General features: G+C 39.8%; 1 protein-coding gene across 1 annotated transcript in view; it reads right to left on the bottom strand.

The window, feature by feature from the left end:
- LOC136772913 (uncharacterized) overlaps positions 1 to 21,012 on the bottom strand; it is a 123,569-nt gene that overhangs the window by 32,800 nt on the left and 69,757 nt on the right. Inside the window, exon 3 of the mRNA XM_066726166.1 lies at positions 8,148 to 8,350. Within this exon, the coding sequence (XP_066582263.1) occupies positions 8,148 to 8,350 (203 nt within the window). The remainder of the gene's footprint in view (positions 1 to 8,147; positions 8,351 to 21,012) is intronic.

Here is a 21,012-nt window from a genome sequence, read left to right as displayed (position 1 = left end):
TTTTTCTCCAAAAGACAGAAAAACACTTTTATTTTGTCCTAATGTAATTTCATTGCAAATCGTAATAAAACTGAATGCAGAATATTCATACACCTTGAGTCGATCGTACCGAAAATCTCATGAATACATTAAATCATGATCAAATATTGCAGGTCTACCAGTATTTTGTCATAACTTGCAAATTTCCCCTGTAGCAGCACTAAGGGAGATCGATCATGGCCAGGGTGTGTTGGAGGACGGTAGAACTCATGTTTAGCGCAGTGCTCGTAAGGTGGCTTTGGTGAGGAATAAATCAAAGTGGCTGACCTCGTTGACACAACCACTGTGTGCATTTCTTCGTAGACGTGCCATCGCCGAGTTGGTTCTGGTTGATGAAACAAGCAAGCTTTGGAATGTTCTTGGTGTTGATGCGGTCCCTTGGCATTCGCATCGTAAGATTTACTGTTTACCTTAGTCAACTGGCTCCTGTTTGCCACCAACTTTGCATCATACCAACATAACGCATACGTTTACTTGCCTCCATAATTTGATTTCATTCGATTCGCCAAATATTTCAATCCCTGGCTTCAATTATACAAATCAAATCCAAACAAATGTTAAATGCAATTAGAAATGATTAAACATTTTATATTATAACAAACTATGACCTTTGTTGCAAGAACAACTAAGAAATTCTTTGCAAATTATTCTATATTGAAACTATACATATACAAAATAAATCACCCAACGAGATACTTGCAAATAATATTTGTTCGATTATTTTGACCAAACTCGTTCAAATTCAAGATTCCAAATTGAGTTAAGCGAGAATCTCGTTATAGATGAGCAGAATGGGGTATTCTTTGGCTAGAAAGGTTTTAAAATATGACAAGCTGGTTACCGAAGAGAGAAATAAATATCGTCGAATCCTATTAGTATCGATGTAATAACTCGTGGACAAAAGCGTCGGTAGCTGGGTGTATCAGGGACGTCGTTGGGTATTTGCGTCGCGTTCGACTTTAAGATGTGCCGTAAATATATAGGGGGTTGGAAAGAAAGTGGTGGAAAAGAAAGCAAAAATTAGGGTGTGGGAGAGTGGGATTGGGATGAAAAGAGAAAAAAGGGAATAGTGGCGCAGATCCGGAATGGGGGTGGTGGTGCAGCCGAGTTGGCAGGGAACCAATGAAAATTTCCGAACAATCTGACCAGGGCTCGAGGTCGCGGTCTTCCGCTCCATAAATCGCGCAGCTAACTGCGCCGCTACTGTGAACCTTGCAGCGTGCATGCATCGAACCCTCACACGCTCCCCGCATTCTGAGGTCTCTTTGCGAAATATCATCAACGCGAGAACATATCGCTCAGAGGCCAGGGGGACGCAGGAAGCATTTGGCAAGCTCGCCTGCGTCGTGTCAGATGATATTATCCCTTCTTTTACTCTTTCCCCACCCTTCATTCACCCCTCTTTCTTTTTCTTTCTTTCCCTCTCCCTCTATTTTTCCATTCTCTTTCTTCTCACCATCTTCATTTCTTTCCCCATTTATTCAACGTAGCCCCAATGAAATTCTCAACGAACTAACCACAGACTCAAAATTCTATCCAATATTCTCTCATCTATTTTTATTAACCTGGTAAATGCCACTTTTTCAGTTTCAATTTTCCATCTCAATATCGAAAAAGATTCTCGGTATTTTGATTAAAAATTTATAAAACGTTTTTCATTTTGCAAAATCTGGTGGATCAGGTTTTAAGATTTTTATGAATTTATATACAGGATAGTTGTACGCGTATATATATACATATATGTATTATTCGGGATGCTTGAAGATCTTTGCTGTTTGCGTTCTTGGTGAGTCTCGATGTTAGTTTTGGTTTTTCTTTTCATGGATGCGCGATCAACGTCAGGTATAAGTCGCGCATACGAGAACAGAGTGGAGCAAAGCATTTGGCAGCGGCTGTGTGATGTCAGCTGAGATTACTAGTTCTGCATGCTGAGTCAGGAGAAACGATGTACTAGAATTCTGATACGAAAGTGCATCATCTGCCGTTACTACGACACTCAAGTTTCTCTCTCGCATTTAGCAATTCGATACTTTTAAACAAACGCGCGATTATTTTTATGCCAGCATGCAGCTAGAGAGAAATCGCCCATTGCGAATGGTCGTTCACGCGTTGTTTGGAAGCTACGAGCACTGATCGATGCAAAAAATTAATGGAAGCAGAAATGGCAAAAGTAATCACCCAATTTCTGTGTTGCCTCTAAGAATTCCTCGTTCAATCTGTCTGGGTAATAAGGCACTCCTCTCCTTAATCTCTTGCCGGAGGAATATATATATTCAACTACAGACTTTCCAAGCGGTTATCCTGCTTATCCTTGCGAGAGACGAGGATCAAGACTTTAGTTGCTTCAACTCTTTATTCCGGGAGATAGAAAATTGAAAGACTCGCCTTTGCAGGGTCATCCGCTACGAGACGAATTCGCAACATCCATTAGATGTCCGCATCCATCCATTAAGCGTGCATCTATAGACGCCGTTTGGATACCTTTAATGGATATTACGTAACAACTAGGATAGTGTTAATTCACGATGCTGGCATAAGATGAATGGAACCGGAGAATATTGAGGTAAACCAAAGGTTAGCCTAGGCTTACCCTCCGCTTCTTAAGCTTCGTACGCTTTTACGTATATAGGAAACTTCTTGCCAGACTTAAACGCATGCAAAAGTAAAAGACCAAACTTATTCATTAGGTACACAGTGTTTCCAATCTAGATCATTTCATCAATCATATACCATCGTGTCACACTTCCACTCAATAATAAATATCCAAAGTTTGCTGTATCGATATAGTAATACTATATATACGTACACACACTATCAACTTTTTCTTATCAATTAAAATGCCTGACTAAAATGTTTTTCTCATTCAGCAGAAAATGGTACACGCGAAACAATTTTCTAAGATTAAAAAAGTCAAGCTTATCCAAATATCCGTTCGCCAAAGTCGTTGCATTGTGCTCAAAGTACAGCTATAAGTTTCACGATGCCATATCGTACGTTCGAACGTGCCCTATCCACCGAAATGTGCCATGCGTATATAAAGATTTGCGTTTATAGGTTATTTAAAGTTAATGTCGAGCTACAGGTACGTGCATACTTATCGGATTCTTTGCGACTTTTAGGAAACGCCATCTAGCTTAAAGGATTTCTAGGGGAAATTTAAAATCGTGTGTATAAGATAAAAGTGGTCAACGGACGGCTAAATATATATTTGAATAATTTAAATTAAATTTATATCTATCTATCTATATATATATATAGACACAAGATTTCGTATATTATCGAAACTTGTTGTAGAATTTAATGAGAGAAGAATTTTGCGAGTGAGAACGAGTAATTAAATGGTAAGATCATGACGAACGTTGGCTCTAATGAAATTTTAATTAATGAAGGAGGAAGTGACGTAACGGGGAGATTTTACGTGGTGACGCGTAATTGTCAAAGATGCTATATGTATATGGCGTGCTTATAAAATAAGATAGGTAGCAAGTTTTCTTTGTTAGACAGGCTATGGTATTGTAGTTATCGCAAAGCGTAGGAGTAATATGAATCAACGTCTCGTTATCCTCGGCTCGAGAACTTGGAGGATGTCTTCCGGTCGGAAGTACCTCGCACAGTTTCTCCAAGGTAGTGGCGCTCTTCGAAAAGCCAGCGTCTCCGGCTCTCCTTCACTCTTACTTCCTGTAGTTTTCCTCTTCCAGCTCTATACGCTCGTGCGCCGTATCCGATACGCTATATATACAATTTCGAACTTAAAGGACGAAGTCAGGAAGGCTCCGGGCGAATTTACCTAAGTTCGCCAGACTCGCTTCTCGTTCCACGAATTATTTCGAGCTTCTATCCTTCGGTAAAAGTAATTTTGTCCCTCAAGACCCACGGAGTCGGCAGTGAGGCTATCCGAGGAAAGATGCTTTTAGTTTATTACCTCGAGAAAATTACTACGTCCGCTCTCTTCAACCCCTCCCCCCTCCTTCTTGTCTCTATCTCTTCAGCTCGACTTCATTATTTTTTTTCTCCCCCCTGACCAGGCACAGAAGAAAGAGCGACGTTTCGCACAGTCCATTCGTCATTTATCCTCCATTTCTACACTTTTTTCTCCCTCGAAAAACTTAAGCCCCCACTGCAGCGGGCTAATAACGTTAATGCTATTTTGCATTCATCAGGGATGAACCATATCGTTTTTCTATTATACAGGAAATCCATAGAAAATAACGCTACCTGGGTGGTTTTATTTCATTAAAATATCGATGCTTGTGTAACGTATAGTGATTTGGAAGACAGTTCTTTTGAAAGAATTTCCATTCAAAGAGGGATAATAGCCCTCGGATGAACCGCTATTAAACCCTTACATTCTGACTCATCAATTATTTGATCAGTTGGGTAACTGTGCTTCGGGCAGGTGCTATAGAATTTTACCTCATTGAGGGGTTCACCAGGACCTTCTATAGTATGTTTAACTCCGGCACGTTTGGTGAATCTATTGTGCAGAACGAAACGACTTCGCGCCAACTATTAAAATGTCGCTCACTCCGTAGACTCCGCTGGAGATTGCATTAATGTTGCCGGAAATTATGGAGCAGCGAGTTTTATCGTAACTCTTGTGTGCACTACCAACACCGGTATGAATCAGCAGCAGCAGCAGCAGCAACAACAACGCAACGGGGCTGGATTTTTTGTTCGACACCCAGCAGTTCGATACCTCCCAGTGGGACGGGTAAAGCAACGTCACTAACCGAGAATCAAATTGAAAGCGTCGGCGTTGATTATTCTTTTTTCCGCTCCCTCGAGTCTTAGTCAACACGCGAAGAATTTAAAAACGTTCCTGTGCTGCCTTAGCCAGCTGCGAACTTTCTGAAATTGAAATATAGCTACAACTTTGCAAGTCTCGAGGTACTGAATTAAGCAATGTTTGACGCTGATGCGTTGTTAATACTGACGCGCTTGTATTATGTGACTTTTGCCGTCGACTGGGAATATGACAAACGTATTTTTCTTCCAACCCACATTCTTTCTGACACGTTCCCAGCCATTACGTTAAAATGTTTCCGGATCATATTTATCTAGCGGCTATTCTCCACTCGAATCGCTTGAAAAGTTCTATTCCATTTCTTCCTGCTCCCATAGTTCTTTCAACGATCAGGTAAATTTCTTTCGTGATGATGGTATTATATAAGAGTCCTGATACTGTACCAGGTATTATCGATTTAGGTATTACCTATATATATATATACTGCGATATATATATCGCTCGTATCGAAATCATACATGGATCAGATGGTTTTATCCACCTTTGGGGCGAGACACATATTGAAATTTATAGCGCAAAGGCAATTCTGTGTCCATTAAATCAATTGGATCAATGCAAAGAAATTGAAGAGGTTGAAATGGATGAATGTATCAAGGATAACGATGCAGTTTTTTTTAACAATGATTTCTATCCATAGGTAAAAAATGCTGTAATAAGAAAGTAGAGATTGGGAAAAAAGTTTATAGAGTATTCAGATATTTCCATGTTTGCAAAGAAGATTTGGTTTCTTTGAGTTACAATGTGAAGATTCCATCTATGCGGGCGAAGATCGGAGTTCGTGCTGACACCGAGAGACTTGGCAAAGAAAAAGATATATCAAGGAAAAAGTTCGCTCATTCCTGAATCGTCCAAAAGTTTTACAAGAGTGACCCTGCACAAACTAAAACTGTCGTCAAAGTATTGAGTCCGGTGACCTTCTTCTTGATTTAGAAAGATCTACATGTGAAAAATTTATGAAAATCCTCTGTACCAACATGTAGCTAAATGCCATAAATGATGTTTTCCATTTTTCTTTCCGTTAAATAACTTTGACCAGTGCATCTCTGCTTGGATATTGGAAAATATGAAACTTGACTTAAAAATATACACGTCATGTCAACTGAAGCTAAAGGATAAATTGGAAAATGGTATTTCACAACTACATGTATATACTTGTATGGCACGAAAGACTCGATTGTACTTTCTAAGGTATCTGCTTTTCTTCAAAAACCACACGAAGATGTCTTGATATAGAGAAATGTCTTGGAAAGAAAGCAGAACAACAATCATAGCGAAGAAAGATTGGGTGAAATATATATATATATATATTTATATATATATCTATAATATAAAATAAAATTACGAATAACATTGTAAAGTTCTTATTTTTATTCGCACAATGTTAATATTTTTTGCTACACAATTAAATTGGTAGCTCAGGTGGGTATTCGAAGTTTAAACGAAAATCTGAAGATAAATTCGCTTTTCGAGCGAGCGGGTTGGAAGAAATCACACGGCAGTATCGGCATACAATCTTATGGATTGAACTCTCTTTCGAGGCACCTCGTTTCTTTTGGCGAATAGTTCCGTGAGAAGATACATTGGCCGGTCGAAGATTCCTATAGATGGGGTGAGAAGATGACGTATCTTCACGTCTATGGAATGAATTTGCAATACGTTTGTATGGATATGTAAGCGTCTGCGGGAAGATATATGCATTCGCGTCTACACATAAATCCACGCTTATACGAAAGGCAGAAACAGCTGAGAACGTTCCTGTCAGCAACTTAACTCAATTTCAGTTTTAATTCGTTACGAAATATGTTTCGTTGCGCGAATAATCTTTTCTAATTTTCCAGTATTTCAATTTCATAGATGCAATTGTATTTATAATTTACCGATATCGCGCTCTACTCGTAAATCTACAACGGTACGCAGTAGGGATATTCAAAGCTATGCAATACACGCCGATAATAGGGGTTTGGGTGGGGAAGAAAGTGTTGAAGAATCGAAAGGAAGCCCTTGGGAGGGTGACGGGATTGGTGCGATTTGAGTTTGTCGGTTGTTTGCTGGCATGATGATCCGGGAAGGTGCGAGTGGCGTCTGGATAGATGCACTGGCCGAAACGATTCGCCAGTGAGCTCTACATCAGCTCATGCGGAAGATAAATTGCATCGAATCTTAAGGGGCGCGAGTGGCGCACGCGCGACTTGCGAACATCTACCTCAGATCGAAATCGAACAAGTTGTATGCATACCGACGCCCGACTAACCCGAAGGTTTCTTCCTTCCCAATTTCTAGTTTCCTGCACGTCGTTTCTACACCCCGTCATGCCAACCCCAGCCCCAACCCCTCGACGACCCCCGCGCTTCTTGCTAGTTTCTCGTTTTCGGTTCCAAGTTTCTCGCTCTTAGCTCGGCTCGTCTTGCTCGATTTCATAGAATCGCGCGATGTGCCAGCTTGTGGCTTGGCGAGGGGAGCGGAAGGGATGGGGGAGGGATGAAAGTGAACAAGGGAAGGAGCTATGGTACATCAAGGAGCGGGCCAAGAGAGGGAAAGATTGATTGCGACCAAACTCCCTTGCAGCTAGCGAAAGAACCCTTAAGATCCCACACCACTTTAGGTAATACGTAGCTTGCATCGTTGAATCCGTGATTCGCGCCTGGAGACTCGCATCGAGCAATGTTACTAAAAATAAGCCATACGTTTCATCCAGATTCTTCTATAACTGTGAAAAAAGTCTGTCTAGACAATTGAAACCTCGATGTAATTCTTATCGATCATCGACTATTATTGTTAGTGCTGTGGAAAATTCAAATTATATTTTCGCTTGTCTCTATTATATAAGAAATTTTTATGATTTTAAAACGTTTTATCGATTTTTACCTACGCATTTTCATCAATGAATATCAAAACTCTAATAGCATTCGGCTGTAGTCTACTTCAAGTTTTATGTTTTATGCTTTTATGTTCATAATACAGTATTTATGATGATGCATTCCTCTCATACTTCCTGTCAGAGTCATTTAACCGAGCATCTTTGCGAAATTCCAGCAAAAAAGCAGCTTTAAATTAAGATACTCTGCACTTCGTCTAAGCTAGTTAAGAAAAAAGAGGGACGTAAACATTTCATGAGTATAATAGTTAGAAGCAAGGAATCTGTCTTTTTTATGTGGTACGCTTTACTTAAAAGTACCTAATTTTTGTATTAAACAAAAATACTCGAGTAACTTGATGGGACAGAGAAATTTACACTCTTACGAGTGTTATTTAATTAAATGATGCAATTTTTGTTTAATATAATAAATAGTATTGTTATACTCACGTTGAGAAAAACACCAGGCTGTTGAAAAGTTTGTATCGCTGGTCTATTGTCTGGCACGTATCTGAAGAATTCGTGGTCATCCTTGTACCATTTGACGGAGTACAAACTGTTACCTCCGTATAATCGCCATTCGCACCTCAAGTCTACCGAACTGCCAACCTCTGCCTCTCTTGGTACCTTAACCTCCACCTTGATATCCCCACCTGCAGCACAATAATAACACGTTTCTATTAACACCTTGAAATGTAAAAGTTACCGCATCTTGCTTCATGAAATTTAATGTCGGAGCAGCAAATGCCCAGACCTACCATCTGTACCATTTAGCCCCTATTTTCGTTAAATCATTTGTAACACTGAAACTTAATATTCGCTTGCTTTCTCGAATATTTCGTTATTATTAGCGCATTCCTGTTTACGTTACAGTCCACTTCGTGGTGCATTAGTAAGATACAAATATAAATGGTATCCTTTGAATTTCATTGTTTACTATTATTTGAACCCGTCACTATATACAAAAGGATTAATAACTACACTACAACCCTTTCAACGAAAGTACAACTTATGATAAACCCATTCTGTAAAGGGTTTATGTTTTATTTTATGTAATCTATTCAAAAGTGATCCAGATTAAAAAAAAGCTGAATGTTTTTATTTAAAATTTAAAAGAATGGCATATTTAGGTTTGGGGGAAGCTAGCAAAAAGTTGTACAGTAATCTGCCAAAATATGATTAAATGATTATTTATTAAAAGAACAGAAATTCTGTATTTTCACTGCTCTAGAGAAATATGGATGTAATTATACATATATTATATATACACAATGGTCGGAAAAAGGGTTAAATTCGTAAAAAAGCGAATATACAAATGCCAATGCTGGGCACGAGAAAGTAGTGGCACACTGCAATTAGGACCGAGAATGCTGCATTTAAGTGCATACTCTGCTGCACTCGCAGGATGGTCATTAAGGGCCCATCGAGTGGAATGCACTGACTGCTCTTGCTTTTAGCTACTATACGCGGCGTATGATTCTTCCTGTCAAGGATCAATGGCTCCGACGCTTTGAAATTCATCCTTTAATACTTTCCACCCATCTCTCAATCAAAAGATACAAATGTGTGCTCTTTCATCCAATGATATTTCTAACTTGCTATCACGATAATCTTTCAATCCTGTTAATGAGAGAAACTTTCATCCAACGAAATATGAACCGGACATTGTGCATTATTATTAAAATAATAAGATACATCTTAAAAATTGTATGCTTCTGTGGTATCAACGTTCACTTTATTGACCGAATTTGTACAGTGTTTCCTTCTCAAAGGGACAACAACTACTGCCCTCGAAAATTTCGGCAGGTCCCCGCCTATTGCCACCTCTGATACATACATATAAATATACACGCTTATTAGAATACATTAGCACGCATTCGCCGTTATACTACAATTCGGCCATCCTGGTTGAAGATCTGCCCTCAGATGCTTTCGTCTATATCTTCTTCACAGCTATCGTAGTCTACCCAAGGCTTCATGAACTCCACCATAGTAGTTGTCTGCATGGGACCCTCGTGCTCACCCACCTTCTGCACCACATAACGATCATTTCGTAAAACTTTGATCACCTGATATGGTCCTAAGTATTTTGCAGCTAGCTTCTGGCCCGGTTTTTGTTGTGTACGCTTTATAGCTACTAATTCATCCGCTTTATAGCGATTAGGTTTTTTCCGTTTCTTGTCAAATCCCTTTTTATTTTCACATTGGACTTTACAGAGGTTTTCCTTGGCTTTGTTCCTCAATTTATCACGATCCTCTAAGAACATTTCGACCCACTCTTCTTGGATCATCCGTATCACTTCTGGATTATTCTTCAGTCGAATATTGGCTCCAAATAGTAGAGTGAATGGGGACACCTTCGTACTTCTGCTAGGTGTAGCATTCAGATATTTTTGAGCCGTATCTAAATGTTTATACCATTCCTCGTGTCTAGGAAGCGATAGTTTAGTCAGCAGCGGTATGAGCGTGCGATTCACGCGCTCAACCTGACCATTAGCTCGAGGGGCACCGGTCGTGATCAATATATGGTCGATGTCCTCCTCTCTGCAGTAGTTTTGGAATTCGTGGGATGTAAAGGCCGTTCCACGATCCGAAATTATTCTCCTGGGATTCCCAAATACAGTTGATTGCTTCTTTAGGTGATTAACGACCTCTGCCGTACCTGTGGATTTGGTTGCGTACAACCACACAAACTTAGTGAAGGAGTCAATGACAACGAGGATGTGGCAGTAGCTTTTCTTAGTCGACGGCAGTGGCCCCAAGTGATCGACATGATAGGCGTCCAATGGCATGTCCCCCTTTTCGATCGGATGTAGAAAACCTTCCATTTTTCCATGTTTCTTCGCAGACAAAATGCATTCCACACAGTTTCGGATAGCCCTTTCGATCTTTGCTCGCGCATTTGCGATCCAATATTCCTTCGCCAATAGAGCTTCTGTTTTATTAATTCCGAAGTGACCCAATTCGTGTACACGCCTTATAATTTGCGATTGTAGCGGTTTTGGCACCACCAGCAGAAGTTCGCCGTCACATTCCTTAAAAAGCACATTATCCCTCAAGATAAAACCTTTAGCAGATCCATCTCTCACCTGTGCAATTATTTTCGTGATATCTTGGTCATTGTGCTGCGCCTCTTTCACCCTAATCAACATGCCGTCCCTGTCATCTTTTACTATCATACACGTAGGCAGGGGGTGCCTACTAAGAGCATCGACGTGGCGCATGCTAAGCCCCGGCCTATGTTCAACTGAATACTGGAATTCCTCTAATAACAACGCCCACCGGGCTACACGGACACATAATTCTTTCTTTCTCATGGTCATAGTGAATGCTTGACAGTCCGTCACTATTTTAAATGGTATGCCCAAGAGGTAGACACGGAATTTCTTCAATGACTTAACTATGGCCAGCACTTCCAGCTCATAACTCGTATATCTTTCTTCTGCCACATTGGTTCTTCCACTCGCATAATATACCGGGTGAAACGCTCTATCGCAACTGTCTCTTTGTAATAGTATCGCTCCGTATCCATACATACACGCATCGGTGTGTAATTCGGTTTCGGCTTTAACATTATACAGCCGTAAAACTGGCTGGCTAGCTAAACAGTTTTTCAATTTATTAAATGCAAACTTTTCATCGGTACCAAATTTACAATAAGCATTTCCCTTTAGTAAATTAGTTAAAGGTCTTGCAGTTAACGAATAATACGCTATAAACTTTCTGAAATAACTCGTTAATCCCAGAAAACTTTGCACTTCTTTAACAGTGTTCGGCTGAGCATAATTCATTACTGCTCTAATTTTATTTGGTGAGGGACTTACGCGTCCATCTTCGACAACATGCCCTAAGTATTCAACTCTAGTTTGGAGGAAGCGACACTTACGCCAATTGATTTCTAGACCGAATTCGCTAGCCACGCTAAGTACTTTTTCTAAGTTATTTATGCCTCCCTCGAGGTCAGTCGAAGGCACAATTAGGTCATCCATATACACCAAAACGGTTTTCTGGGAGACTAATTCTTGAAAGACTACATTAATGTATCTTTGGAATACCGCAGGTGAATTGCATAATCCAAAGGGTACCCGCAAAAATTCATAATGTCCGTCTGGTACAATGAATGCCGTGTAGCCTCGACTTTCCTCACTAACCGCGACGTGAAAAAATCCACTCTTTAGGTCTAATGTACTAAAGAACTTTGCCCCTTGTAGTGCATCTAGCTGGTCTTCAATCAATGGCAGCGGGTATCGGTCCTTTACTATTTTCTGGTTTAGCAGCCTATAGTCAATACACAGTCTGTTTGACCCATCCTTCTTTTTTACCAGTACTACCGGGCTTGCATATTCTGATACGGACGGTTGAACTATCTTTTCGCGTAGCCATTCCTTAATTTGAGTATTGACTATGCCTTTCTCTACGTTAGATAATCGCCTAGGTCTTTGATGGACTGGTTCGTCGTCTTTTAAAACTAGTTTCATTTTTACATTAGTATCCCTTATTTTATTTGGCTTATATTTGCTTATAATATTTTCTACGCGCTCCCTTGCCCCCTTATTACTAATGTGATATAAATCAGCTTCGTGATTATCGTGTACGTCGTCGATAACCAGTATTTCAGACGGTGCCGGATCCTTGTTTATGTTACCGCTAGGACAAAGTTTTATAACGTTTCCTTTGTCTATATATAAACTAACTCTATTCAAGAAACTTGTGCCAATCAAAACATCGTTTGTCAATAAGTCGTTACCTACTACATGAAAGGTTATTTCATATGGGACACCGTCAATAGTAACTCTCGTTTGATATTCGCCGATAGCTTTAAAATTTTGTAATCCAACACCCCGAAAAACCGTATTCGAGATCTCTAATGGATGCACAGCAATCATTCGGAAAACGTCCTCACGCATCAGACATAGATCGCTACCTGTATCGATTAACGCCTCTAGTTCGTAATCTGCAATTTTTATTACCGTTAGACATTTTTTCTTAATCTCATGGCTTACTGAGTTTACGCTCGCATCCTTGCTTACTTCGCTCGCCTGTGCTTGTATACACCTCGCCGCGACATGTCCAAACTCCCCACATCGAAAACATTTGAGGCCTCTACTTTTTGACGGGCATGCCGCGCTGATGTGACCTTGCTGTCCACACCCGTAGCACGTCTTGGCAGCGATGCTCTTCCTGTCGTTTTTTGTTCCCTTGATGTTTCTTCTCTCAGCTCCACCTTCCGTAGTTGCGCCTGATCGCTGACCCGATGACCTTAGAGAGACCTTTTCAAAAGCCCTCAGTAAAGCTGCTGTCGTCGTGAAATTTTGAATCCTTGCTTGATCTCGCAGTGATGGGTCAGGAATTCCCTCAATTATGTATTCAGTTATTTCAGTATTGTCTATAGGTACTTGGTTTGCTAAAATCACTTTCGTGTGAAAGTATTCTGCAAAAGTTTCGTCCTTCAACCAGATGCGATCTTCAAATTGCTTGCGCATCCTAATTTTACTCGGTAAGTGAGGAAACATCTTTTCTAGTTCCGTCAAGAGTTCATCTGTCGTCATAGTTATATGCTCAGGCCTAGAATGCAGCCAGTCCAGTGCTCGCCCCTTTAATCGCGAGCCAATTAATACTTTTGTTGTATTATCGTCAATATTGTAGGTGGATCTCAGTAGCTCTATTTGCCTTCGCCATCTTTCGAATACCTCGCCATTTCCTTCAAAATGGCCGATGAGATCGGCTACAGCACTCACCTTAATTCTTGGTGTAGTACTTATATTTCTTGGATGGTTTACGTCTACGTTTGCTCCCGCTCTGAGTAGTTCGATTTCCCTTCGAGCCAGTTCCAACTCCCGCTGAATTAGATCTCTTTCTCTTCTAATCATTTCCATTTCGCGTTGTGATTCTGTACCTGCCACCGTTACACTAGGCCTCGTCAATCCGGTCAACTCAGGCGTCTGACTCGCCTCTATGTGTCTGCTAATATCGGACAACGCCCCGCAAGTTGCATCACCACCTTCTTCTCTTCTTATGTCGTTAAATCTCATCCATCCTCCCGCTGGATCTGCGGACATGAGTCTCGTGATCAATTCCGTCTTGTTGCCTGTAGTACTTTGGCCCATGTCCTTTAACTTCTTTTTTAATTCTACCACTGAGAACTTATTTGGACTTTCCGACATTTGCACTTTACTTCACTCCGGGTTTCAGTTCCTAATAATTATCGTTTCTTTATCCCGGCTGAGCCCCCAAATTTTGTGGTATCAACGTTCACTTTATTGACCGAATTTGTACAGTGTTTCCTTCTCAAAGGGACAACAACTACTGCCCTCGAAAATTTCGGCAGGTCCCCGCCTATTGCCACCTCTGATACATACATATAAATATACACGCTTATTAGAATACATTAGCACGCATTCGCCGTTATACTACACTTCTTCCCAATTTAATAGCTATAGACTTTGGTAGTAACTTTGATAAAGCCTAATATTTGATTGAGTTTTTGTTTGCACAGTTAATATATAATTTGAAGAAGTTGCTGAACCGCAATTAATACATATATACTGTCAGTCAATTAATCTAGAGCGAGTTTGCGGAATGCAATTGGTACGGAGTATCATTACAGATATATGGATAGCTATATATGTATATTTGATATCAGGCTGCTCTGTCACACTGATGTCCTGCGGGATTACTCTAACCGCCGTGTCAGTAACAGCTGTTTCCGGTTACGCGGTCTGCGCTCCAGGGCACCAAATTCTCCAAGTACCAATTCTCCTACGTTTGTCTCTTTAGCCTCTTTCGCTCTTTATCTCCTTACCTTGAAATTTTAGCAGTAACAACAACAGTTAAATCATTAACTCCTCGACGAAATTTGGTATTCTCCAGGCCATTGCGCTACTCTCGTCTTCCCGTCATCGTATGCTATATAATTTCTCAGGAGCACCTGGTGCACCAAAATTCTTATACCCAGATGGAATATCCGAAAAAAATGTCCACCCTATCCCGAAGATTGACGACCTGATGAAAAATGTATGAAACCCGAGACAAATGCTCGATGATGCTAGGGATTTCACATGAAATCGTGCGAAAAAGATTGTCCGAGTGGTTTTATGGTCTCTTTCGTGAGAGATTTTTTTCCAACTGACTTGTGACTCTGTCACATACTGGTTTTCCATCAAACTTCCAAACATTGGCAAGAAACCAGAGAAATTTGCGAAATTTTGTGAAAATTGGGATTTGAAACAAGCTTTAATATCAAATAGTTCGATAAAAATGCTTTCATTAAATCTCATTTTCCGTTCATGCATTCGCAATACATTTTGTATAAGGCACCCTTAAAAAGGTTGTATGAAGTCACCCTCCCTTTGTGAGATTTCCTATTTTTGTTCGTTGCTCTTCTACGCTCTCCCAATATTTTTCCCTTCCTCCGACTTCCTCTGTACCATTAAAGAGAATTGTTTATTGGCCATCAATTTCAAAGCTCGAAGCTTAGCATTCTCGTTCGTTTGAAAATTTTCCTTTGAGGAATGATTTCGAGCAATTTTCAAATGCAAGCCATCGTTAGGTTTCTCATATAATAAAACTAATATTAGAAAATACTGAAAGAAGAAGGCGATGAACTTTGGCTTTCGCAATAAATGGAAAAAAAAATTCCAAGGAGTTTTTATAAAATTAGCTACGAGCTCGCTAACCTTCGTTTTTGCTCCGTACCCTCGTCCAATAAGCTATTGAGGCGTGAGTAGCAGGCCTCGGCTCTGATGCCCATTTCCGGTTCGGGCAACAGGCTACGCTATCTTCCTTTATGATCAGCCTCCATTAATCACGACTAATAAACGTTAAGTGAATTAAGGCTTATCGCTATATTTTCATAATAGCAGCAATTTTCTTGTCGCTCCAGAAAATAACTGTGATTCTTGACTGTAATAACAAGTTTTTAAGCATCGAGTATCATATCCTCAATTACATCGATCCACGAGTAATTTCTACGATAGGTCGATTAAGTTCTTCGATGGAGATAATTCGAGTAAATTTATTCTTGTCTCAGATCTACCTCGTTTTGCAGGAAATTCTCCAGCAGCTCAATCGTAGCTAACGAAGTTTGTTCTTCTCGGTCGGGGAGCAACAGTCATTAAGTCCGCTAGTTCTTAACGAGTAACCGTCATTAACCTTCGCGAACACCGCGTGGAATTCTCAGTTGCAGCAATTCGTCTTTTCCGATTTGGATCAGCGAGAAAACCAATAGTCAGGCACTACAGCACTTTCGAGGATACTGGGCGATTTCCGGTCTGCGCGCTCGTTCAAATTATATTATCGAGAAAGGGATTGAAGTGGCCATTCGAGGGGGGGAAAGGCTCTCGTTCGAAGAGGACGAAGGCTGAAACAATTGTGTATTCCTTGCTTTTATCAGGGACGTCGAATATTTCCAATGTTTTTTTTTATCGCAAGATTATGCAAACGAAAGCGTTTTCTCCGAGAGAGGGGTCGAAGAGACAAGCTACTTCGATGATACGTTTAATAATCCGTTGAAAGTTTTTTTTTCTTCGAGTAACCACAGATATTCGCACCTTTTCGAGGTCGTACGTGTCAGCTAAGACGCCAGATGCGCAAAGGGTCCAGAGAGTGCTTTTTAATATTCTTCCGCGACAGGCTTCGAATCGCTCCTTCGGCTGATCCACCCTGGAATAACAATACCTTTCTCCCATGCACATATACTTTCCTTCACGCCCATCACCATATATTGTACAATCATCTCTATAAAATACTGATGATAATCGTAAAACGAAATGGACGTTTAGAAATTTCGTAATATTTCTTGATGTGCCACAATATTAGTACAGAGATGAAAAGCTTACTTAAAAAGCTCCTACTCGACGTGGAAAATTAATTTACTTTCGTAAAGGCTTTGTTTATTTGGTGGAAAAAAAACACGATATAAAACATAGAAAACGTACGAGGGCAAAAGTTTTGATTGCTACACATTGTATACATACATTGGCAGAAGTCGAGTAGAGAATCGATAAACATTGATTTGAAACAAATTTCGATAAAGTGCCTTACTCTTTTATATTTTATGCCAGAAAAAAATCTTCTTTTCTGTATGCAAATGTAACTATCATTTCCAGAGATTGATCGAGTCAACGTAAACAGAGGTTATTTTTGATTTTACGCTTTGAAACTAGCCGTGGTTTCTAAAATTTACATTTCTGTGACTCGTGTTATTGAATTCAAAATTTCTCGCGTTCCGCAAAGAAAAACTAAAGTATCGTATTTTTCTTTATTCATTTAGGTTATACAATTTTTGTCGCCTCTCCACATAGGCGCGATTCGCGAATGATTTCTTTTATATAAGAATCATTTTATTCATTGAGAATCGGAGTCTGCTTACGACACTTGAATACACAATAGCCGTAAAAAGTTTCAGAATGAAGTAATTATGAAATATCTTTCAGGGAGGCGATTGAAAATAGCATTCGCTGAACTGAGTTGAATAACAAGGTGGCGAAACGAAGGAAAATTGCATATTCTTTTTTTTGCACTGGTCGACTCTAGCAAGACTTATCGTTGAGTTTCGAGTTCTCGGAATCGTTTTTGCAGGAAACCGAATAGAAAGGGGAGAAATTGCTGAATGTCCGCGCGTTGGAGCGGCTTGACCTATCCCTCTAGATTTTTTTCTCCAACTTGGCTTTTGTTCGCTATCCTATTTCTTGTCCCAAACATACACCGTAGCTTAGGTAATTGCTGTTGCGATTCTCAACTCACAGTCCGCTTCGTTCTGGCTTTTATTATTATCCCCCTAGTACTCCAAAAATAAGAGCTAGGTCATGCGAGGATTAAATTTTCGCTATTTTTTACTCAGCCATGCGTTTCAACTCTTATAAACAAATAATTGCAAAAAAGATTAATTAACGTTTATCCCTCCCGTAATAAATTTTACATTATTCCATTGTTTGCACGACTCACACTCTACAGTAGTTTCACAAATTATGGTTTGATAATCGTCGAGTCGTTTGTAATTACTCCTCGTTCTGTAAATATGATACTCGCCTTGAAAGTCCTTTAAGCACCGTATATCACTCCTGTTACTTTCCAAATTTTATGATTCAATTCTGATAATGGGAAAGTCGACTTCTCTTTCATAGTCTACGATCAAAGTTTCTTACATCTGTGACCAAGAGGAAGTGGTTTGACGACTTTGTGTAATTTCTTAAAGTGGATTTTTAATTTCACTGAAAGACGCCTAGGCTCTCGAGATGGAAGGTATTTCTATAGCTATTATTATGAAATCCAGGACAAGCGAGTTTCCTACGTTGATATTTATATCCAGACGAAATCTAAACGTCGTAAGGGAATATATGTGCTGCGTGTCGTGCCATTATAAAGAATATTATATATACAAGAATAGAAAATTCCTGATGAAATTCGAGAGGCGAGACTGGGATAAGGGATCGTGAGTGATAATTTTAAAAATCGTATAAAGGAAGGAAAAGTGGGAAAAAGCAATGATGGGAAAGCAAGGGTCAGAGTAGTAATTTAATGACCCGTAGAGGGAAAAGTAAGGAATGCAAGATGAAAAATCTGTGCGGTGGAATGGGAGCATGAAGAGAAATGGCAGCGATACGTCAGGAGATTCCTGAGTATTCAGCGGTCATTAGCATCCGCGCAGTGGGCGAATAATTACACACCGAACTCGGACTTGTTCATCGTGTGGTCAGGCGAACGAAATATCACGAGCAACACTGCAAGAAGGTCTGCTCTGTTTAGCGTATACTGTCGTTGAAGCTTGGTCGATGTCGCATAATTAAAATCTATGAGCCACACCGTGCAATATTCTGCCCTCTGCCACCCCCACCCCGCCCACTATCCAACCCCAATCCCCCTCCTACGCTCTTTCTCTCATTGTCACGAAACACACACACACGAATTTAACTCGTTCACTTCCATGCTCTTGTACTTTCCGAATTAACACCCACCATCAGAAACCCTCGCGCGAGATACACGAAAGCCACCAACACGTGTACTCGCTGCAGATGTAATCATGCTCACGTATTCACGTGTACACAAAACACATAATTTCGAGAATATACGTACACGAGTATTATTGTATGTATAAGCAACGTATAGTAAAAACTCGTGGGTATAGCTCTGCAATGTACGACATAAATAACATTTTCGTGCATGTAGAGTTTCAACAGTGCCACGGACGTTATTTACTTTACCAACGTTAAACAGTGAATTGTATACAAATATTTATACTAGCCTTGTTTAGATTGTTTATTTGACGTATCATGATTATTTAAGTAAGGAATCGTGTACGAGCGTATGCATGGTGCTCTGTGTGGTATGGTATAATGCTGCATATGTATGCTACATAGAAGTTATCAGACTATCACGAGCACATGTGCAAGCAGGAGTTATCCGTAGTTAAGGAAAGGAGTAAGTTTCAAAGATAAATTGCTAAGAGTATCAGGAACGAGCTGCTTCTTATACGGATACATTCTCCTCTATATCTATACACAACTACTTCCGCCTTCGATCCTATTTACTGGTGATCAAAGTTTTTGATAAAGCCTCCAGCAGGCGTCATCCCTCTTCCTACCGTCTGTACTTCCCATTTACGAACCTGTAATTCACCATGATCACTCATCTCCTCGGTTGAAAGCTAAAATTCGCCGATAATTATTATCTTCCAGCTACTTTTCACCGATAAGTACCACCTCGGCGCTTCCTTTGTTAAATCCAAGCAGCCCAAGACCCATTCCCTTAATTAAATGAATTTTCGTTGAAAAGCAAGAAAATCCGAAAACTTTATTCCAAGTATAATCTCACGATCAATATTGAAACATGCGAGAAGTATGTATAAAAGTTATTTCCAGAATTAATATTTACTGGCATTTAATGAAATTGACTTTGAAATGTTTGTTGGCTTGGTATAAGAGGTTTCGTAAAAGATAAAAGCAAATCTAAATAGTTATTAAGAGACCTTCACTTGGGCATTAAATATCAAAGATATTTAAATACAAATTTACAAATATATTTTTACAATATTACTAATAAGAAGAAAATTACAGTGTTGAAAATATTTTCAATTATTTGTTATTCGAGTGGATGAAACTGAAGTATTTCATAGCAATAAGTGGGGGTTAAGACGGAACAAATTGTTAAAGTAATTCGTTCTGGAGGCGAAATTTAAAAGTATTCAGCGGACCTCTACGACGTTGTCAGAATAAGAAGAACGCGGGGGTGTGAGTTGGGGAAGCGGCGTCGAAACAAATGTGGCCAGAGCGGAAGCTCCATTTATTTCGGCGCGAGGTAGCAACGTCGCAAAGGTTTACATTCCCATGAAAGCGGTATCGTTCTTTCCCTTTCCACCATCTACCCTGCCACACTGACTGTTTCTCATTCCCTTGCATCCCTCTCTCTCCCTCTCTTTCGCTTATATTTTTCAACTCTTCTATCTTCACCCTTATCATTTCCTTGTTCTTTCTATTCTACGTCCTTAATTTATTTACTCCTAGAAGAAACTACTCTATTTTAGCCCAATCTTAATCTAGTCTCCGTAATTATTCCCATCCTTCGTTAATTGCTTTTTTCATCCTTCATTTTTTATTCCGTCCATTCACTCATATTAATCTTACCCAATTCCCATTCTTCTCGTTTGTCTCTCTAGATTACAACATTATTCCCTTCTCCTCTTCTTCTTAGCTTGCACTCCTTTCAGTTTCCATTTTGAAAGGATTTTGGACATCTCGGAGAGTGAGAGAGAGAGAGAGAGAGAGAGGAGGGCATGAAAGTAAACATTCTCTACTTCCAAGCTAGCTCTATACTTATATACATATCCACACAAGGACATATGGACATATACGCACATGAATATATAGAACATACACAACTAGACGCACATGCAGCTTGGCGGATATAAACTACTCTTCTCGTATAGCGAACATATCCGTTTCTGGATTTTATTCACCAACAGCGAAAGGAAACGTTCGATCGAATCTCGTGGAGCGTTGTCCGCAAGCCGATTCTATGTCACAAAACTCGTTCTCGCCCTTTACGATGATCCAGAATCTTTCCAGACCATCCCCCTTTACCCTCTAACCAGATTCACTGACGTCACAGCGATATGACTATCATCCAAAGACCCAAAAAATCTCCATACATCTCTAGCAAAGTTATCTTCGCGAGTGATCTTCCTATAAATTTCGAATTTAAATAATTTTATCCCAAAAAGACAAATTCATCTGTTTACTAGAAATTCTATATACATTCCAAAGATAGCAAACTTCCGCTATTAAAAAATCAAGAAAATAATACCTGAATCACAGCGCAC

The sequence above is a fragment of the Prorops nasuta genome, unplaced genomic scaffold (genome assembly GCF_024137725.1).
Source record: "Prorops nasuta isolate Cenicafe-Biocafe unplaced genomic scaffold, Cenicafe_Pnas_1.2 PNAS00004, whole genome shotgun sequence".
NCBI classification, from domain to species: Eukaryota; Metazoa; Arthropoda; class Insecta; order Hymenoptera; family Bethylidae; genus Prorops; species Prorops nasuta.
This window is presented reverse-complemented; position numbering and strand designations above follow the sequence as displayed.